Source organism: Misgurnus anguillicaudatus, chromosome 4, assembly GCF_027580225.2.
Source record: "Misgurnus anguillicaudatus chromosome 4, ASM2758022v2, whole genome shotgun sequence".
Lineage (NCBI taxonomy): Eukaryota > Metazoa > Chordata > Actinopteri > Cypriniformes > Cobitidae > Misgurnus > Misgurnus anguillicaudatus.
This window is the reverse complement of record NC_073340.2, coordinates 8472537-8493408: the sequence shown is the minus strand read 5'-3', so window position 1 is coordinate 8493408 and position 20872 is coordinate 8472537. Positions and strand designations below refer to the sequence as shown.

The 20872-nt window shown below is 38.2% G+C and overlaps 2 protein-coding genes and 1 long non-coding RNA gene across 10 annotated transcripts in view; 2 read left to right on the top strand and 1 right to left on the bottom strand.

Moving 5' to 3' along the window:
* The first annotated feature begins 1733 nt into the window (after positions 1 to 1733).
* LOC141363631 (uncharacterized) lies at positions 1734 to 3156 on the top strand. The gene is made up of 2 exons (XR_012369110.1): positions 1734 to 1993; positions 2458 to 3156. It is a non-coding gene; the product is annotated as an uncharacterized lncRNA (long non-coding RNA).
* An 875-nt stretch (positions 3157 to 4031) lies between these two features.
* Positions 4032 to 15439, bottom strand: dhrs7cb (dehydrogenase/reductase (SDR family) member 7Cb). 2 transcript variants are annotated; one of them, XM_055175521.2, is made up of 7 exons: positions 15269 to 15439; positions 13470 to 13623; positions 11170 to 11282; positions 7635 to 7845; positions 7453 to 7545; positions 7163 to 7324; positions 4032 to 4474 (listed from the first exon to the last, which is right to left on the bottom strand). In XM_055175521.2, the coding sequence occupies exons 2-7, from the start codon at positions 13621 to 13623 to the stop codon at positions 4263 to 4265; spliced, it is 945 nt and encodes a 314-aa protein (XP_055031496.1). In that variant the 5' UTR covers positions 15269 to 15439; the 3' UTR covers positions 4032 to 4262. The 2 variants fall into 2 exon arrangements, with proteins under 2 accessions (XP_055031496.1, XP_055031495.1); XM_055175520.2 differs by having other exon boundaries at positions 13470 to 13626; positions 15269 to 15437.
* A 1894-nt stretch (positions 15440 to 17333) lies between these two features.
* Positions 17334 to 20872, top strand: part of mprip (myosin phosphatase Rho interacting protein) — a 63607-nt gene continuing 60068 nt past the window's right edge. For 4 of the 7 annotated variants that reach the window (XR_012369210.1, XM_073866620.1, XM_073866621.1 and 1 more), the window contains exon 1: positions 18063 to 18208. Coding sequence is in view for 6 of the 7 variants with exons in the window: in XM_073866620.1 (XP_073722721.1) it covers positions 18086 to 18208 (123 nt within the window). In the remaining variant the exon portion in view is untranslated. Of the gene's footprint in view, positions 18209 to 20872 lie in introns of all 7 variants that reach the window. The other 3 variants (XM_073866624.1, XM_073866623.1, XM_055175515.2) reach the window with 2 other exon arrangements.

Below are 20872 nucleotides of genomic sequence, written 5' to 3'. Positions count from 1 at the left end.
GAAAATAGCAGCTTTAAATTTTCTTAGTAGGCCTACACGATGTAACTACAGAAGAGTCAAGTATCAAAAAAATATCAAAACCCTTTGGTTATTTTTTAGCGCAATGCTAATGGTCTAATCCATAGACTGTAAAAAAAGATGGACGACGCGACGTCGCCTCCCACCATTGTAATGAATTGAAGCCAAAAATGTCCGACCACGGTCGCCGCCATGTTACGTAAAAACGTCAGTTTGGAGCCGAGGCATGCGCAGAAGAAATCGTCCGTGAAGCCAGAGGCGGAGCCGCGGTATCAAACTTCCGCCCAAACGCTCGCGCGGCCAATTCAACCACTCCAATCATAACAACACGCCCCGTTTCTATAGCATCAAATTACAAGCTAAAATGAAACTTATCACAAAAATGAACACTTGAACATATATCAGCGTGATAACAACTACTTGAAAGGACCAAAACCATCTTTCGAAAACTTTTATTGGAAGTGTAAATATTTTTTTATTTAGAGCACAGTCCCATTCATTTGAATGGAGAGGGCGGGGTTATAACTTGTACTGCAGCCAGCCACCAGGGGGCGATCAAAGAGCCAGAGGCTTCACTTTTCAAGGCTTATGAGGCACACCCGGTCTAATCAGATTCAATGGATTATGCCAAGCTATGCTAAAGTGCTAGCGCCAGACCCGGTAAAAATCAAATGTTTAACTCTAAGGGAGCTGGAAAATTAGCCCTTTTTTGAAATGGAGTGTCCCTTTAATGGTAATTTTCTCAATACTTCGATTCTTTTGCACTTTCAGATTTTCTAAAAGTATTGTCCTCGGCTAAAAAAATGTACCCTTATGACTGGTTTTGTGGTCAAGGGTCACAAATGTACCATTTAGGTAAAGATTTGGTACCAATATCTATATCTTTGAAGTACTAATATGCACTCTTTGGTGCCAATGTGTACCTCTGAGATACACATACTAATATGAGGTATACTTATGCAATTGGCAGAATTGCATAAAGGCCGGTATATTAAATAACTTAAAACAGGAATTAATAGAAAATAGCCTGAAATGTTCTTGACATATTTGTTCACATTATAATGCGTGCAATTAACTGTTTATAATACACATAATTCAATAATATCCCATTTAAACCCTGTTTTGGTTTTTAAACCATGTTCTTATCTCACTTATAATAAAAATTTATAGTATCTTATCTTAATCACATGGCTTATATCAGACATAAATTAAATGTACTATTAATATGATATAGTCATTAGAAAAATCATTAAAGGTATGTGTCAACAATAATGTTTGCATTTAATGTATTTCTGTGTATGTTTCTGTAGGAGCAGAATGTTTTAGGCTTGCAATTAGCGCCATCTACAGGCATAATATTGCTTTACAGTAGGCCTAATGCCTGTATTAATCATATGTGGCCTATAGGTGTTGTTACTGAGCCACGTCTGATACGGTACATTTAGGGAATTGTCTATGAGTAATATCATTATATCAGTATATCATTGGGGGTTAATTTGTTGTCCGAAGTCATTGTTTTTTTTTTTCAGCTTTTCAAATAGTTTTTTTTTTATATTAATTGTTTTTTAATTAATAAGTTGGTTCTAACTGTCATGGGTCACAATGTGTTAGAGAAAGAGAGAGAGAGAGAGAGAGAGAGAGAGAGAGAGAGAGAGAGAGAGAGAGAGAGAGAGAGAGAGAGAGAGAGAGAGAGAGAGAGAGAGGTGTCTTGTATTCACCTTATTTTTCACGACAACAAGGGCGGCGCCATTTCGCTCATTTTGTCAACGGTCTTCCGGCCGTATAGACGATGAGCAGCTGAGGCAGTGACTGAAGGCGACGCGTTAAGCTTAAAAAGCTCACTCGAGCGCCTTTATGTTTCTTTCTTACCAATTTTAAGCCAACTGAGGAACACCCTTATCCCAAGTAATGGTTCGACTACGATGTTCCGGTAACTTTAAACCACGCCGGGTGTTGAAAAGGTGGCCAGTTTCAGGTAAGCTATCTTTAGCTTACTTTGTGCTCGTTCGCCTAAAGTTAGATTTGTGAAGTCCGTTCTACAAATACACTTAAGATCAGTAACGTTAGTTTATAAAATGCAACTATTTGAATGGTTTTAATTGTCCACATATATTTTTATATTTACGATAGTACAACGAGATATTATAGTACATTGCATTCTTACAGTAGCCCACGTGATTCCTACAAGTTACTGAGATTTCAGATGCTAGAATGTCAGTTTATTTCTCATTCAGATATTGATAATGACCTATTAAACAACGTATTATTTAACACTGAAGTTAAAGGTTGTGTGTATAATGTTACTGTCTCTTTTTAATGCATCTCTCTCTTACACACTGTTCTGTTTAAGTATGGGTGCCATTTATATATTAATTCTCATGATGCAAGTTTATTTTAAATACTAACATAAAACCGTTTATGGTTATATTGTTTTCACAGATGCATTGATGTGTAGTGATGCAGTGGACAACTGTGAGGATGATACAATCAACATGTTCCTAAACTGTGATGCAGAAACACAACAGGGAGGATCCATCCGTCTCTGACCACAACTACACTTTAAAATCACAACTCAACCTGAAGCAACCTACATCTGATATGGGAAAACAATGGTGCGGTTTCCCTGACAGGGCTTATGCTGGTCCCAGGCTAAAATGCATATTTAAGCTACAATAATTTAAAAACACCTTTTACTGACATACTTCAACATATATGAGTGCCATTGTTTTGTCACAAGATGCGCACCAGTCTTGTTTTTTTTTTTTTTTTGTAGGGTTTGTTTGTAAAAACTAAAATGTCCTAATATAATTAAATCCTAGTCCTGTAAACCCTGTCCGAGAAACTGCTTCAATGTGTTAAGCTGGCACAAATGTACATATCTCTGCTGAGAAACAACCATCTTTGGTTCAGCTTTATACAGGGTTGATATTGCATCCATTACACAGTCACCAAGCACTTTACCAGTACATACACCAACAGCTTCCAGATAAACACTTGGGATCAGCTCCTGATGACTCCGATAAAGCTGTGTCTTAATTTATTGCAGGGTGGTCTTGCTTTACCTGTTGTAAAGTTACATTAAACCTTCATATGTGATCAGATGTCATGCAGTGATATTAAACATTTACAGTGTGATCAGATGTTGTGCATTTATATTAAACCTTTACAATGTAATCAGATGTTGTGCAATTATATTAAACCGTTACAATGTGATCAGATGTTGTGCAGTTATGTTAAACCTTTACTATGTGCAGCTGTTACCTGTCATGCAGTTATATTAAACCTTTACAATGTGATCAGATGTAACCTGCCATGCAGTTATATAAACCTTTACAGTGTGATCAGATATTATCTGTAAGGAATTTCTTAAACCATATGTGAGCTTTGTAGATTCCACTTAAAAGGATTTAAGTCTCCTGATTTGAAGGAATAAGTGTTGGCAAGTTTGCAAATGAATTATATCATGCTACATTACCACATAAAAACGAAATAGTTATTGGACTGGCTAAGGTGCACATTTGCTTTAAAAAAGACGAAATCATTGTGTAAATATTGGTAGACATACTTTTAATAATTTTCAATGCTGCTCCATCAACTCCTGACAGGACGAGGTAATTAAATATGCCAGGTTACTTGCCGCGGCTGCTTCATATCGTCTAACCACGAGACGATTGATGGGACAATATAAGACTATCCGAGCGTCGTATGAAGTTTTAACCGTGCTCCTAATTTAAAACATTTACAGCAGTAGCAATATTTGTCATTTCACTAAAGTTACAGTGAACTACAAACAATCTTCTAACCACCAAACTAACCACCGAATGCACTGTGCCATATTAGCAGCGGAAGTCAGTTGACAAAATGCGGAACAGCGAAGAATTAAAAAGGGGCGTGGCGGAATAAGGTGAATAGATCAACTTGTGTGGACTAACAAGTTCTCACTATGAATATAACCATAGATGCTGCTTTACGAATAGACAAACAAAAATGACAAAAATAATCACAATTACACATTTAAAATGGGACATGCAAAAGCTTTATTGTTAACAGATTTCTCTGTATGACTACATTACAAGAATGTCACATTCCAGTAACTTAATGAATGTCCAAAAATAAAATTATTTTTATATCAGAACAGACTGGAAAGAGGGTTCAAAGCTTGTGAATCAACTAAAGGCAAGGTCATTCTTTCACTGGATTTTCTCTCTTTCTCTCTGTCTCTCTATCTCTCTTTCTCCCTCTATTTATTTCAGTTGCTCATCCATGTGTCCATCCTTCACCCCAGCAGCAACCACAGCAAAGAAGAAACTGGGAATCAGTGAGCGGGTATAGAGGGCCACCCAGGGGATGGGGTGAGCGAGGAGCACCTCTCTTCTGTGCCAGTTCACCGTTCTTACTATTTCGTGGGCCAGGGCATTGGGGCTCACTCCGTGAGTTTTCAGCTTGCTAGAGATGTCTGGTGGTAATGTAACACGCATAAAAGTCAAGAGTTTGTGTCAGTGGCTCTGTACAAAAATCATTGAGCAGAGAGCGGCAAAGCATTGAGCAGAGACATAAAGTGCTTTACTAGACGGTTTTAGCAGCAACAACATAAACAAACGGCTTTTGTGGAAAAATCGCAACTTCCGATAAACTTCCACATGGAATCAATAATGTAGCATTTCCCGAGTGATTTACATGCTAATGCTGAGTTTACACCAACCGCGTTTCAGGCGTCAAAATCGCGTCTACTGCGCCTAGTTTGCCGCTTGAACAGTTTGAATGCATTTGCGCGTGTAGAGCGAAGTAGACGCGCGGAAAAAGCAAGCATTTGTCGCGTGTCAGAGGCAAAATCCGCTTCTTGTGGGAGGGGCAAGTGCTATGCGGTTGTCTGTTTGCAAGATGGCTGATGTTGATTGTGCATTTATCGAGGGAGTTACCAGTTTGTATTTGGTCACCTTATTATAGGGGGAAAATAAACGGCGCGGGTCGATAAACATCACATGACTCAAAAGTGAAGTGTGTATTGCCCAATGCCCTCACTGACACTCTTCCAAATGAGGTCCTTTTTATTCCTGTCTCTATAGAAATAAGAACTTGTGTCGTATAACTCCGGGTGACAGCTCACGGAAAATATCAAGCGTTGGTTGAATAAGTGACTCCGGGCGGGGCTGCCACCACAGCAGCAAGCAGGCTCCTGATTGGTTAACGCGGCGCGAAATTCCACCAAACTTCAACATTTTCAACTTGGGCGTCAGCTGCAAATTTGCGTGAACCACAAAATGCACAAAAAGCACCAATCGCGCGCACCGCGTGTACTGCGCACAACGCTCAATTCGTGCCTTACGCGTGAGCTAGACAAGCGAATGAGGCGGAAACGCGTCTTCCGCGCCAAACGCCTCTTCCACGCCGCAGGACCTCCAGACGCGCGTCAACGCGTCTTCACATTGACTTAACGTTAAAATCACTTGCGCTTCACGCCTCTACCGCGTTTGGTGTAAACACAGCATTAATCAATGCAAAGACATGAATAGACATCCTGCTGCGCGAAAAACGCGAATAGCGCGGAACGAATGACACGCGAATGATTCGCCTTTCGTGCGTTCCGCGTCATTGAGTGTTGCCGCTTGATCTGCGGGAGTTGAAAAATCTGAACTTTGGCGGATATTCGCGGTGCGTTAACCAATCAGGAGCTTGCTCAAGTAGTGACATGATTACAGGAAGCGAGCGGAGGCAAAAGAAGCACGTGAATGTCTCATATTACTACAATTTCATGTGCGGCTTTCACGCGTGAATGAAGCGAGTAAAATAAAAATGTTCAAGCATTTTTGCCGCCTCTTCCGGGGCTGGTGTGAACACTACATAACAACAGAGTCCTTTTGCAGTAGTTTATTTCTGACTGTGCGATCACACCAGAGGAGTATTCCGTGCCATTCGCGCTTACCGCATCACTGGATGCCTTTTCGCGTCTTTGCATTGACTTAACATGTAAATCACTCGCGCTACATGATAACAAGGAAAATTAATGAGAAGTAAATGACCTTTGTCTATATATCATATCTAAAGCAAATCAACTATTATACTAACCTAATGTTATTGTGTAAAATGAATGTATACTATATTAGCTACAGGTCCTTGAATTCTTGCCAATTCTTGTCTTAATTTTCGATAAGGTACCTGTTTCAGCAATCAGTTTAGCAACTAGCCAGACTGACAAATAAATACAGACCAGAAGTTCACTTTGGTTCAGGCGCATGCATCTAAAGAAACCGTCTATAGGTCAAGTGCTTCAAAACTGCACACAAATGACAAGACTCTTATAAGCATATATTTCATCTGACGCACGTGCGCTGACGCGATACACATCTGGATCCGAACTTTACTTCCGGTTTCATTTTTTTATGGTCTGACTAGTTGCTAAACTGATATCTTGAACAAATGCTTCGTCGAAAATAACAAATGTTTTGGTTTCCTAGGTAATCTATGTGTTGTTTTTTTGCTTGTTATACAAATAAACTACCTTTAAAGAACTTTGTTGTTATTTATTCTTAGCGGAGTTTACCAGAAGTTACGTGCGGACCACGATAGCCTCTTGTTTATGTTGTTACTGCTGAAACCGTCATAGATATATTGGGGAAAAACTACTTATTCATTAGAAATATACATGAAATATACAGTATAAAGTTGTCTGCCATCTTGAAAAAATACTTTTCCAAGTGCATTTTGTTATTGCTTCACTTCTAAGTAGGCAATTCTACCAAAAATGAGGTATATAAAAGGGCTTAAAAAAGGATGAGTCGAGTCAGTAATGGATCTATAATTACCTTAAAATGCCACCTGGATAATGATGTGATCAGTAAGTCCTGACAACATATTTTTTCCTTTAATTTAACTGGATTTTAATTTTGAATAGCAACTTGGAACAGAAATATAAGATAGTTTAATCCTTCACCTTTCCGAAGGTTTCCAAATAGAAGAAAGGTGATTTATTTACTGGTTATTTTCAGCAAGGTGCAAGCAACGCACATCAGAAAACAGATGTATCCAAGGGTGTATGTCGACATTTTTCTTAAAAGTTGTAAAAAATTCTAACCACTAACTTGGTTACTTATTACATGTTGCTACTGCTACATGACAGTTGTTTAGTGACTGAATGGTTACTCACATGCCCATAGGGGATTGGTGGGCTGGGTTTTGGAGGGAGTGGTGCTCTCTGTTACTGCATTAATGAAGGTGTGACTGATCGTACTGACAGAGATCCCGTACTCCTCCACCTCTGCTCTCAGACAGTCAAAAAATGCCTGGACAGCGTGCTTGGAGGCAGCATCTTTAAAGTAACCACATCAAGAACATAATACATCAAATAATCTATGCAAAAATATGTAAAGTTTTAGCCATAGATTCTCTATGGACCTGCATGTCAATCTATTCTACATTGTGATGATTCACTCTTACAAGAGGTACGAAATGGGAGAGCCAGTTTCCCCTGGATGCTGTTGACCAAAACAAATTGGCCTGCCCTCCTAGTTATCATCAATGGCAGGAGACCTGTAGAAAGAAAGCAATTTTAACATCCTTTCTTCCAATAAACGGATTTATATTACTTTGTTACTGTATTTTAATCTACAACCTTCTACCTTTGGCCAAAGTAACAGGCCCAAAGTAGTTGACATCCATTATAGTTTTGTCCATATCCAGAGAAAGATTCTGAACCGGTGCTTTGACCTTCATGCTGCTGTTGCATATCAGGACATCTACACAGCCATAGGACTCCTCAATCTCTGTGATCACTTCTGATATGTTCTCCATATCGCTGAAGTCCAGCAGAACAAGCTTGGGTGAAAAAGTCTTAAACAGGAAAGTACAGTAATAAACATCAGAGGATCGGAGACAAAATCCTTTAAAAAAGGCACTGCACACACTGCGGCCACATTTGCAATGCATCTGGAGAGAATTATTTTAGTAATACAAGATAAAGAGTCCCATTTTAATGATCTAAGCGCATGGTCTTAAGCACACAGTCTAACAGGGGCTGTTTCGCAAATCCAAGAACGCAAAGAACGGACTTGCGTTCTCGTGAAGATCGGTCTTGCCAGGCGACCTTGGAAGAACAAACTCAGAAGTTCGCGAGAACACAGAACCCACTTGAGATGTGTGCGATCTTCCTGTTGGTCACCTGACCTCTGTCATTGTTTTGCCGCAATGACTTCTGGGGCGTAAAGCGATTTCAGCACGCAAGTCTGCACTCGATGTATCCTTGATATCAAGAGCACATCCGGGTTTTTGCATGCGTTCTCTGTACTTGCGTTCTTGAGAATTGGAATTGAACTTCGACGGTTAATGATGACGTAGAGCGAGAACACAAGGACGCAAGATCGCTGAAGAACGCATATTGAGAAACAGCCAGGGTGTGTAAGAATCCACTTTTGCTAATTTAACAACGGGGAAAATGGTTTGTGCGCCTAGCGCAGAGTCTAAGGGCATACACCCACTGCAATGCAGTGCAAATTGCGACACAAGTGTTAAACCTTAAAAAAAATTCCGGGGAACAACATTATAAATGCAACACTTTTGTTTTTGCTCCCATTTTTCATGAGCTGAAGTCATCTAAAGATCTAAGACTTTTTCTATGTTTTTTGCTAATTTCAACCCGGCGAGATTATCATTTTCACGTTTAGCGCCACGTTGTTTAAATAGCAAATGCATTTGCGCCATTTTGCATGTTTTGGTCTGAAAACAAGGTGTGTTCAGGCGCATTGTTGGTGCGTTCCTATTTTGAGACAATTAAAATAGACTACGCCATTGACCAACATTGTATTTGCATTTATTTCTATTGTACATTGTATAACATGTATTTAAACAACATGACACTGACCCTGAAAATTAAACTGCGCCGTGCGGAAACTAGCAATAAACACTTGTGGCGCGCATTGCGCCAGGTGTATGATAGGGCCCAAGTGTTTTTTACCTTAATGAGGGACGACCAAAATATCTAAAATCAGATATGAGGTCAAAAAGAAAAGAAAAATTTCGACCAACAATTAAACCATAAAAAAATTCCGGGGAACAACATTATAAATGCAACACTTTTGTTTTTGCTCCCATTTTTCATGAGCTGAACTCATCTAAAGATCTAAGACTTTTTCTATGTACACAAAATGCCTATTTCTCTCAAAGATTGTTAGCAAATCTGTCTAAATCTGTGTTAGGGGCCAGTCACACCAAAAGCGTTTATGGCAGTTGCAGGCGCCTTTTTTGAATGATATTCTATGGGCAGGGCGCGTTTGTGCGCTGTTTATGCGCGCCGAGCGCCTTGCGTTTTTTTGCCGCCTGCCGTGCATGTGTTTTTGAAGGAGCGCTGAGAGCGGAGAAGCGCCCAACATCATTCGCGTCTTTGCATTGTCCAGTCGAATGAGGGGAGAAGCAGGCCTTACGTTGTGGTGAGGGAAGTTTACAGCTGCTTTGAAGAACCGGACTCCATTCGCTCACTTTCTCCCTCAAACAAGGTTAGAGCAAGCGCCCTCTTTTTAAAGTTTCTGCTAATATGACAGTTAACAGCAAAAGAGCGCTCACGCTTCAATATTTGATTGACAAGACAGCTGACTCGGTGGTTGCTTAGCAATATGAAAGGCCGCGTCGCACTGCTCTTTTTTAAAAAAGGCAGTGCGTCGCGCCTTGCGTTTGCAAGCGTTTGAGGCGCTTTTGGTGTGACTGGCCCCTTAGTGAGCACTTCTCTTTTTTTCTCCATCCACCTCACATGTGTGGCATATCAAGATGGTGATTAGACAGCATGATTATTGCACAGATGTGCCTTAGGCCTAGTCCACACGGACACAGGTTTTTATAACCGTGACTTTTTTACACGGTTCAGCCATTCGTCCACAAAAACGCTGTATCAAGGCACTGAAACCGAAAATTTTTGAAAACCCCTGCCAGGGTGAGGTTTATAAGTAAAGCTGGTTGCAGAGTTGTCGTGTAGACAGTAAAATCTGGGTTTTTGCATTTCGATGTCACTTTTGTTAGGCTTCTGATTGTCCAAGGTGGCTTTACGATTTGGGTTATATCGCCGCCTGCTGGTGTGGCATGCTTTTGACAGCACTTGATAGCGTGGTTTTGCTTTTTCATGAGGACAGAGATTACTTTTAAACCGAGCATCTGTGGACGAGATTTTTTGGAGGAAAAACTCTGGTTATATAAATACCCGTGTCCGTGTGGACTATGCCTTACCGTGGGTTCCCACCAGCCGCATTTGAGGCATCAAATTCGCGTCTAGTTTGCTGCTTGAACATTTTGAGTTTACTCGCTTCATTCACGCATGAAACGCGAACGTGCAATTCTAGTCATTGAGACATTCACCCGGAAATTCGCGTCATGGGAGGGGCTTCTGCGACTCTGCTCGCATCCTGTTATCAAGTTACTACTAGAGTTTAACGTGGTGCGTTTTTCCGGCAAAGTTCAAATTTTTCAACTCACACGTTTGCCGCGGCAACCCTCAATTCATGCCATTTGCGCGAACTAGACACGCAAATGAAGTGGAATTGCGTCTACCGCGCTGTGCTAAAGCCTCGTTTGTGCCGCGAGACCTCCAGACGCACATCAACGCGTCTTCACATTGACTTAACATTGAAATCACTAACGCTTGACACCTCTTCCGCAGCTGGTGTGAACGCAGCATTAGGCTGGGCACAATAAAAGGCTACTTTAAATGGCCACTTTTAATATGTCCAGAAACTAGTTAGTATCTGGTGAGAGCACCATTTATTTATTTATAATTATTTATACATATTTACATATATATATATACTTAAGCTCACATCTTTGTCACTTTTTTCACCTCTGATGATTTTGGATCCCTGTATATAGTTATCTTTATAGTTATCATCCTTGGTGTCGCAATGTAAATGCTGTTACAATGGTCTGTTTTCAGAAGAAAAATTAAATGCTCTTGTAATCCTCTTGCTGTCTAGTGTAAATAACTAATATTAAAGAGATATATTTTGTTATTTTTTAGTCCTATGGGATTCTGAAATGAGATCTAAAAGAGATCCATGGACATTCAGCTGTCAGAGAGGATATCCTGCCATTGTATATAACAGAGGAAAAAACAGAGATACAATTTGAACTGTACAATTCATAAAACAGGCTTGTTGACGGATTCCTTCTTATACTCACTGTACTGGGGTCTGATCCGCTGCACAGGGAGTCATACAGAGATTCAAGCTTGTCCCAGCTCGGCCCGCACAAAACCAACCTTGCCCCACCTTCATGAAACAGTCTGGCACACTCTGGAAAAAGTGAGAGAAATTAAGCCAGCAAAAGAATCAGAGGACAATAATATTAGAAGAATGCATAACATTACATTAGTGGAAAGAATGGACAACCATGTGATTAAATGCAGTCTATCCTTAGTAAAACATGATAAAGTTGTTATCTGTTCTTTCCTTTCAGAATTGAATAGCTGTAAAGTTTTCTGATGACCTAATCACAAAAATGAGTCTGATGTGTGAAAGCATACAGTTTGCTCTTTATCAGTCCACTGCTTTATTTTGTGTGGCTGCTCTCTGCTAATCTTAAACTACTTTGTTTTAGACCGATACTATTTGTCCTCTATACTTACTATACTGTACACTATACATTCAGTGTACAGTATAATGTTAAACACTTTATAATAACTTTCCTGTTAACACTTTGGTTGTATAGTTAATGCATTAACTAACATGAACTAACAGTACTTTTAGTATTAGTCGTAGGATATGGTAGTTTCGCATTACTAATACATTTAAAAAAAATGTATTAGTCATAGTTCATGGTAATTTCGCATTACTAATACATTTAAAAAAAAATTAAGCATTGCATTAACTAACACAGTGAAGATTAATGCCACGTACACACACCAAACACGGGGCATCGCGTTACTCGCTCTAGAATACTCGCGGGATTTAACTTCGTATCATGCAAATTTTTCGCTCGAGTTGAATATTTTCAACTTGGGCGAAGACGCGTGAGGCGAATAGTGCGTGTTTTAGTGGCAAACACCCCACCCCTATAGCGTCATCCGAATCGCCCCACGTGAGGACACGTCTGATCGTGTCTTCGCATTGACTTTTTCTGTACTCTGCTTGCGCAACTCGTTGAACTCGCTCGCATCTGGTGTGAACCCACAGTAATGCTACGCACACACCAAACGCGCGGCATCGCGTGACTCGCTCTAGATTACTTGCGGGATTTAACTTCGTATCATGCAATTTTTTGCTCAAGTTGAATATTTTCAACTTGGGCGAAGACGCGTTTGAGGCGAATAGCGCGTGTTATCAAGGCAAACGCGCCGCCCATATCGTGTCATTTTCATCGCCCCACGCGAGGACGCGCCTGATCGCGTCTTTGCATTGACTTTGTATGTAATCTGCTCAACATGATCTCACAAAGTTCCGTGGGATAGTCACGGAATTTTGTGCTCATTTTTCCGTGGCATTCTCACGGATCTCCGCATTTTTCCGTGGCCCTGCTACGGACTGTCTTTTTCCGTGGCATTCTCACGGATTGGTTACTCAACTGCTTTTTCCTATTTTCAAACCATTTTCGCTTCGGTTTAGGGTAAGATTTGGTGTTTGCGTTAGTATGTCACTTTAAATATTGGTTTATACTATTTTTTCTGATTTATTCTTTTATATTTTCTAAACTTTAAACAATTGTTGCCTGGCGTTGGGGTTAGAGTTGGGTTTGGGAAGGGATGTCATTTCATGTAAATCTAACCCTAAACCGAAGCGAAAATGGTAAGAAAATAGGACAAAACAGTTGAGTAACCAATCCGTGAGAATGCCACGGGAAAAGACAGTCCGTAGCAGGGCCACGGAAAAATGCGGAGATCCGTGAGAATGCCACGGAAAAATGAACACAAAATTCCGTGACTATGCCACGGAAATTCGTGATCTGCTCGTGCAAATCGTTAAACTCGCATATTGTGTGAACCCACAGTAATACATTTTTTTTAAAATCTATATTGCTTGTTAGTTCAATGCATTTACTAATGTTAACAAATATGACCTTAGTAAAGTGTTACCACTTTCTTTAATACACTGTATAATATTTGCTGCCTTAAATTTATTTGTTTAATCATCTCAGATTTACAAGTCATTTCAACTTACATTTTCTTGACTAGAGATCAGTTGTTATAACTTATAAAACATAGTTGTTGAAATATGCCAACTTCATATTTTATTTTACAGTGTAATATTAGTAACTAGAATGACTGTATTTTATATAATGCAACAGATATAATAGTGTATGTTCAAATGGTGTGTATTCAAAAGTCACTTTGATTCATAAGTATTCTTTTAATTTGAATAATTACATAGCTTAACATTAGCCCGTTGTGGACGAAAAGCTAGAGATCACTTTATATAACTACTATGTATTTATTTGTTGTGCGTTTGATGGTTTGGCGAAGAAGTCACTTATACATCAAGCATTACCGCTTCCCATTCCAGATGCAGCGTCTGTGATCACCACCACTTTGTTCCGGACCATGGACTTGGACATGAATCGCATGACCTCATTGTAAACATAGTAAACTCCAGCAAAAACCACTATCAGCATAGGCAGAATCATAACAGATGGGATAGCCATCTTCTGGAAACCAAGAAAAACAGTAGTTAATAGACTGCTCGTCTTGTGAGGTATAAAACACCACTGTGTGTGAGGTCACAATGAATGATCCTGAAATCATGTAAACTTTCTAATCCTATCCCATGCTGGTTAGCCTGGAGATTTATGAAAGGTGTGTCAAGCTGTGAAGAACAAAGGCTTTCCTGTTATCATTAAGTTCATATTTTTGTCCGGACTATATATAAGGTGAAGTATGCAGACCCAGACAACTCTGGGCTGAATCCGCATCAGATCCACGCCGAAGTCACCAGCTCCGTGCTGATCCTGTGCGGATCTGGACCGGAGTAGTCTGCTGTCTGGGGATGCAGTTGTAGGTTGATTTCCCTGAAAACCTTGACTATAATAAAACATTTATTTGTTTAAACATCCACACATCAACCAATCTACTATTCATGTACCTCAATTTGTAGACCATTGTGCCCATTAGTAGCCTATAGGTTGTGTGTTTTATTCTCAGTACTGATTAAAAATAACACCCTGTGAGTCACTTTGGATACAAGCACCTGCCAAATGAATAAATGTCAAGTCTAACCATAGCTTTAAATCTGGACTATTTGTATAGCTGACCAATAGAAGACAATGGAGGTCATTATTTTTTGCAATTCTGTTCACTGTCTCTATTTTTTCAACAGAGCATTGGGTCAAAAAGGTACAAACCCAACCCATTGGGTTGTAATTTAACGTATTAGGGTTGTTTCAACCCAAAATGCTGGGTTGTTTTAACCCATTGTTGGGTCAAATATAAACATTTTCGGGGTTAATGTAACCTAACAGCTGGGTTCGTTCCTTTTTAACCCAAGGCTGGATTGACGATAACCCAGCATTTTTAGTGTGTATTCTGAAGTAATTTACAGTATATATGTCTACGTTATAACTGCTTATAAGAGAGCTATATATGCACTCTTCGGCCTTCATCTTAGGTGATTTTTACAGAAGAAAAATGTCATAAGGTGTGAGAGTTAGCTAATTTTTATAACCATTTTCACTCATTTGTCAACACTGTGATTTGTTTATAATGGGCACACAGAAGAGTTAATGAGCTGATATAAATACCACAGTAATGGTTTTCATTCAGCAAGTACCTCTAAACCGGAAACACTTTAGTAAACACAGATTAGTCATTGAATCATCAGATGTGTAAAATAATTGGAAAAAAGGTAACAAATATGCCCGCAGAACAGTTGTTAAATTGTTCTTTGAGCTATCTGTACACTGAAATATATCAACAAGCAAATAAACAAATTTCATTTGTCCCTACAGTAACGTTTGTACAGTAACATTTGTCTGCTGTCATTACTTCCATAAAAGTGAAGCTGAGAGCAAGTTCTAAATATACACCGTTAAGCTACTGCCCCTTTTGCCAAGTCACCTCCATGACACTGACATTAGATATACAATAAGGACATATTAAGACATTCATAAAGTGAATAAATGAGCCGGTCACTGCTCTAGCCAATAAAAGTTTTTGTAATTTTAACAAAATATTCCAAAGTCCAACACAAGCAAGTATCACAGATAGATTAATCTCTGGCTAATACTGATATGGAGCCAAAGAAACACACACACGTTGCAAGCGTCTAATCTGCTGTATTTTCAGTGTACTTACAGTGTGTCTAAAGAGTTAATCCAGATTTTAGTGGAAATGTAGTTTGTTTCTGGTTAGTTAACCAGATTGAACCCTGTCAGTTTCCTTGTTCATTCAGACCGACTCCCAGTGCAGCCGACACAACTTCAGTTGTCAGGATCATGGATCTTTTAATAGCATGTGGCCGAGTTAGTGACATGTCTTGTATGTTGTGCATAGTTTCGAGGGCATGTGGAGAAACTGTCTTCAGTTGATCTCAAGTCACACACTGTAGAGGGGGTTCTTTCTATATTGTTGTAAAGTATTACTGCTTGAGCTAATAATCCAGATTGTTAAAATGTCATATTATGTTATTTTACAAAGAATATTTATTAAGGTTACATTGTATTATACATGTACTTGACTATAAAAACAATAAATAAAAAATCTATAAAGATTTTCTTACATGACTGGATAAACAAACCATCAAACACATGTGCAAAGATCTTAAATGATTTAGGATATTTGTGATAATTAATGAATATTAATATAGAAACAATAATAATATAGTTTTGATATTTTATATAATAATTGAAACTAATTTTCTTTGCTTTTTAATTTAGGCAAAAAACAATACTAATACATTTAATAATTCTTAATTTTTCACATTAATTTTGAAGACCCACATAAAATGTCAAAAGTACTATTTTTACAAATAAAAAAGATCTAAACATTATAGAAGATACAAGAAGAGAGGTGTACAATAAATGCTTCATGCCATGCATTAATTTAATTTTTTTATGTTTTTAAAATAATTATTGATGGATAATTGATTCTAGCAATAATTTGCAAATGTCTTAATTGATTTAACGATATTTGTGATAATTAATTAATTAATAATATAGTAACAATAATTTTGATATTGTATCTAATAATATTGAAACCAATTTGCTTTGATTTTTTTTAATTTAGGTCATTTCAATGTAATACAATATCGATATACACAAGCCAACATTTAATAATTCTTATTTTTCACAATCAAACTACAACAAAAATTTGTACTATTCACTACACACATCTAAGTACTATTTTAAAGATCTATAATTGAAGAGTTTCGTTGCAAAACGAGATAACCACCGTTTTTTTAATTGTTCGGAAATTTCGTTTTTAGGTTGTGCATTCCAATTAATTTCAATTTAACTGCAGTTGGTTTGTTTTGATTTAAACCTTTATAACTTAAAAAATACGGCTAAGTAGCACCATAAAACAAAATAATAACATGATAACATAATATTAAACATGTTTTGACAAAAATGTAAAAAAAATGTATTCATCTCATTTTGCAACAAAACTCTTCAATTGTAAAGATCAGGTGTACAAGAAGAGGTGTACAATAAATGTTTCGTGTATGCAATCCATTAATTGCATTTTTTGATGTATTAAAAATAATTATTGAGAGACAATATATTCAGACCAACTATTTAGTGTTTTGATTAATGATATCTATTTATAGAGGTTTATTTAATTCACAAAGAAAATATTAAATTATTAAAAAACTAATTTATATTTAATACATTTATATGTATTTATTTATTTTAAACATAGAACTGCCAAAACACTTAGGATGTAGCCTAGAATTATGAGAAAAACTTAAAACAAATTATTTTTATATTTATAATTTGCCAAATTTATGATAGGTTTATCCTTACATTTGTTTAAATCTGTATGACTTTTTTATTTTTATTCTAAAGATTTTTACATGTTATTGGTGCTTTCAAAAACTCTGTTAGATAACTTTTTGTAACTTAAAAAAAACTGCACAAAACATTTAATATATAGAAGAGGAGGATACATTACAGATCTTCTGATTTCTAAATATTTTCACAAAGTTTTCAGAATGCATTACTCTTTCTTGATCGATGTTTGTAGATCTGCAGCTATTTTCTGTACAAGCTAAAGCAGTTATTCTAAAGATTTACTGCATGTGGTTGTTAATATCTGAATAAAAATTCCAGACAGTGGCCACAGGGTGGATATCTTTTCTTCAGGACCGTTCTTCACGAGAGCGGTCAAACTCTCGCGAGATATAATAAAATTCCAGCAGCAAATCTGTGAGCTCGCGACCTCCCTCCATTGGGAAGATCGGACCCAATTGAGGGGAGAGAAAACAGCCCCTCTTTAGCGCTGGAAAACCTCTTAAATTACGCGATTACACGAACCCATGGAGTCATAACGCTCGAGTTAAGAAATGTGCGTTACAGGCGGAGGCTAAAATGTCAGCTTTAGTGAACATTGGGATTTTTAAAGCCTCAGTAAACGAGCCGAAGGAGAGGCTTCATTAGCCAGCTAACTGACGCTAGCACAGCGAAGTGACTGAAAACTTCAAGCCTGCGAACATTTGCGATTGGGACAGAAAACCAGAATACCTCCCACTCTCGTCGTATTTTTCCCTCAACATTTAGGTTTTCTGCATCACGTCGGGCCGGCTCCAGCTTCATTTGATCGGAGGAACACGTGAAATAATCGCTTTGTTTACCGCTTGCACAATTCCAGCATTGATTCTCGCAGAAATGAGATTAGAGAGTCGCTTTGTGAGGGCAGGCCATGAACTCAACCACACCAGGCAAAACACAGAGCAGGCCTGTTAACTAGAAATCTGTTTATATAAACTACTCAAATTCTGCACTTAAACCTTCTGCTGTTGGACTTCATTGGGGCTTAGGGAAGAAGATTTGGACCTGCTATGTTTTACATGGCGTAGACGGTGTCAAGAGTCGAATGAAAGAGTGTCGGGAGTAACGTTATTGTTATCGTCTTTACAATTGTGGAATTTAAAACACGCAAAAACAGAGGATTAAGATGTCTAGCGCAAAAGAAAACTCTTGTAGGAAATTTCAAGCGAACATTTTCAACAAAAGCAAATGTCAGAACTGCTTCAAGCCTCGAGAGCTGCATCTGTTGACGGATCAGGATCTCAATCAGGTATGAGAGGTGCATTTTACGACTTTGTGTGGCAGATGATATTCATGTAATATCTAACCTGTCCATGTAAACAGACGCAGTGTTGTGTAAATATGTCAGTCCAGTTTTGTTTGTAGTAACCAAGAAGGTTGTGGTCCTGACAATTGATTTTCATTAGCTAACAGCCCTTTATCGATTAGATTGCATGCAAAAGCTTCTCGAGTTTAGAAAGGTTTTGTTTACTTGTCTTATAAAATTATATCTTTTATACACATATCTTAATAAATATATAAACATACACATCTGCACTGTAGGAGAGAAATATGTTCATGGTTATAACATGATACATGTCAGCTTTGTTTTCAAACGTGAGAAGTGTATTAGAAATATACTAAAATGCTTAATTTTGTAGGTAAGTATATGAATTGAACGTTTGTGGTCTTAAAAATCACAAAATTTCTGTTCAAAAAGTCTGCTTCAATACAAATGCTATTCGCCATTAACAGTGTTTTTGTTTTTTTAAGATGTTATTGGTTGGAGCTGTTTTATGTTTGTCACTTTGTAATAGCATATATTTGTTGAGAGCTTCCAGTTGATCATTCGTAAGTTCTTGGAAAGCATTATTTTCCTGCTGGAGGGCTTTAAAGGAAGCCTTTGATTATGCCAAGGTTTGTTTTAACCAGAACGTTTTTTTAAAACCTCCTCAAGATTATAGGTACTTTATGACTTTGCTGCTGGATTTAAAAATTGGCCTTCTCATCATCACGCGTGTCTGGTTTTGAGTGGGTTTTTGAGGCGAGCTCATGTAATCCCGTTCTGACTTTTTCTTGAATTAACTTATTCCATGAGAAACCAAAAATGAGTTTTGGTTGTTTGAATGTAGCATTTCATATCTTAAAAAGGCAGAAATGACAGAAGTTACAAACCATAAAGGCCTTTATAATTGATCCCATACCCTCAACCCAATGGTTAACAGGCCTTTTAACCCATTGAGCTACGTCAGCATCCTCCAGCATGTGTGTGTTGTGGGTTGAGTGAGATTACCAACGGTTAACCCTTTATCTGCAAGAGTCATGAGTCATTTAATGGATTACATCACACTAATGGCGTGAACATGGCCCGGTGGTGATATTACCTCAAGCTTTTGTGCTCTTGGCTCCACCGGTGTTGTATCAATATTTTTCATAGGGGTTGGGTTTATTTTAATTTATGAAACATGTGCATAAGTATCCTGTTGTTTAATTGTTTGTTTTGGCACCATCATATCCAAGGTTCAGTTTAGCATTTGTTAGACCAAGCACATTCGATTTTTTTTTATTATTTGTATAGAAAATGTTAATTAAAGGAGTCGATCACTAGGGATGCTCCGATCAGGATTTTTGCAGGCCGCTTACGATCACCGATTTGTTGTCTTCGTGATCGGCCGATACCGATTTTTCAAGCTGATATTTGAGCTCTTTGATGACTGTAACTGTTAACATTTTTTCGAGATAAAGTAATAGCACAGATGTTGCCTTTGTTATATTACTTGCAGTAATTAGGTATATTACTGTTTTAATAGAGAATCAAATAAATTAGCACAACAAATATTTCTTCTGCAAAGAGAAATTTAATATGCCTTTAAAAAGTCTTATGTCTGTTAAAAGTAATGAAAATAAAACACTTCAAAGTCTTTTCATGAATTACATATACACACATTCGTATGAAGTATAACAGTTATTTAGTGAAGAGCAGAGAGTGATTTTATAGCGAGATGAAATAGGTTACTGTAGCTTTAAGACTTGACAGAGATCGCTCTGTTCACGTGCACTGATGACAGGCTTCTGTGTGTGCGCGCGCCGGATGTACGCGGACGAGAGCAGCTGTGAGGAAAATGAAACTTTAAACGCTCAAAACTTTAAAACGCATGCAAATAATAAACGTTCGGCATGAGGATGCAATTGTCCGCGATATATGTGTTGTATACGCTGTTTGATAGGAATGTGAAGATGCGTTGCACTGTTAGGAACTAACCTCATAGAAAATAAACATATCTCTGTAAAGGCAAAGAGAGAAATACAAATCGGCACATCGCACATGATGCTCGCACTGCGTAAAAATTGTCTCTAACTGCAGCTGCATTCAGGAGCCTTATGATGACAAAAGTAAACAGAAAGATCGGTTCATGCGATCGGCAAATTTAGCGAGGACCGATTGAGTCTTTTAATGCCGTTATCGGACGATACCAATCCGCGGCCGATCGATCGGAGCATCTCTATCGATCACTGTAAAGTGCACTTTTAGGGGCAATTTACGTGACAATGATTTCCACCACAAACGGGAAGGTTTTTATACCGTTTAAGACTGAAGCGTAGTTCTGTTTTGTGTGTACGAGGGTTAGCGGACAGGGTGCATGACACAAATTAAGGCTGCGTCAAAAAGCTCTAAAATGCCGCCTTTGGAGGCAGCATTCCAAGGCATGAAGGCATCAAGTCGTGTCCGAATCCAATGTTTGGTTTATGTTCCTGTCTCCTGAGATACCTTTATTGTCCTGGCCCACAATTCTTTGCACGGGCGTAGATTGGGAATGTAATTGGTCGAGCCTGGTCGAGTTCGAAAAAATAATATAGGGGCCAAGGAAGAGGCTGGAGCACAAATTTAATGTAAATAAAGTTATATTTTTACTTTTTACATGTAAAGGTTTTA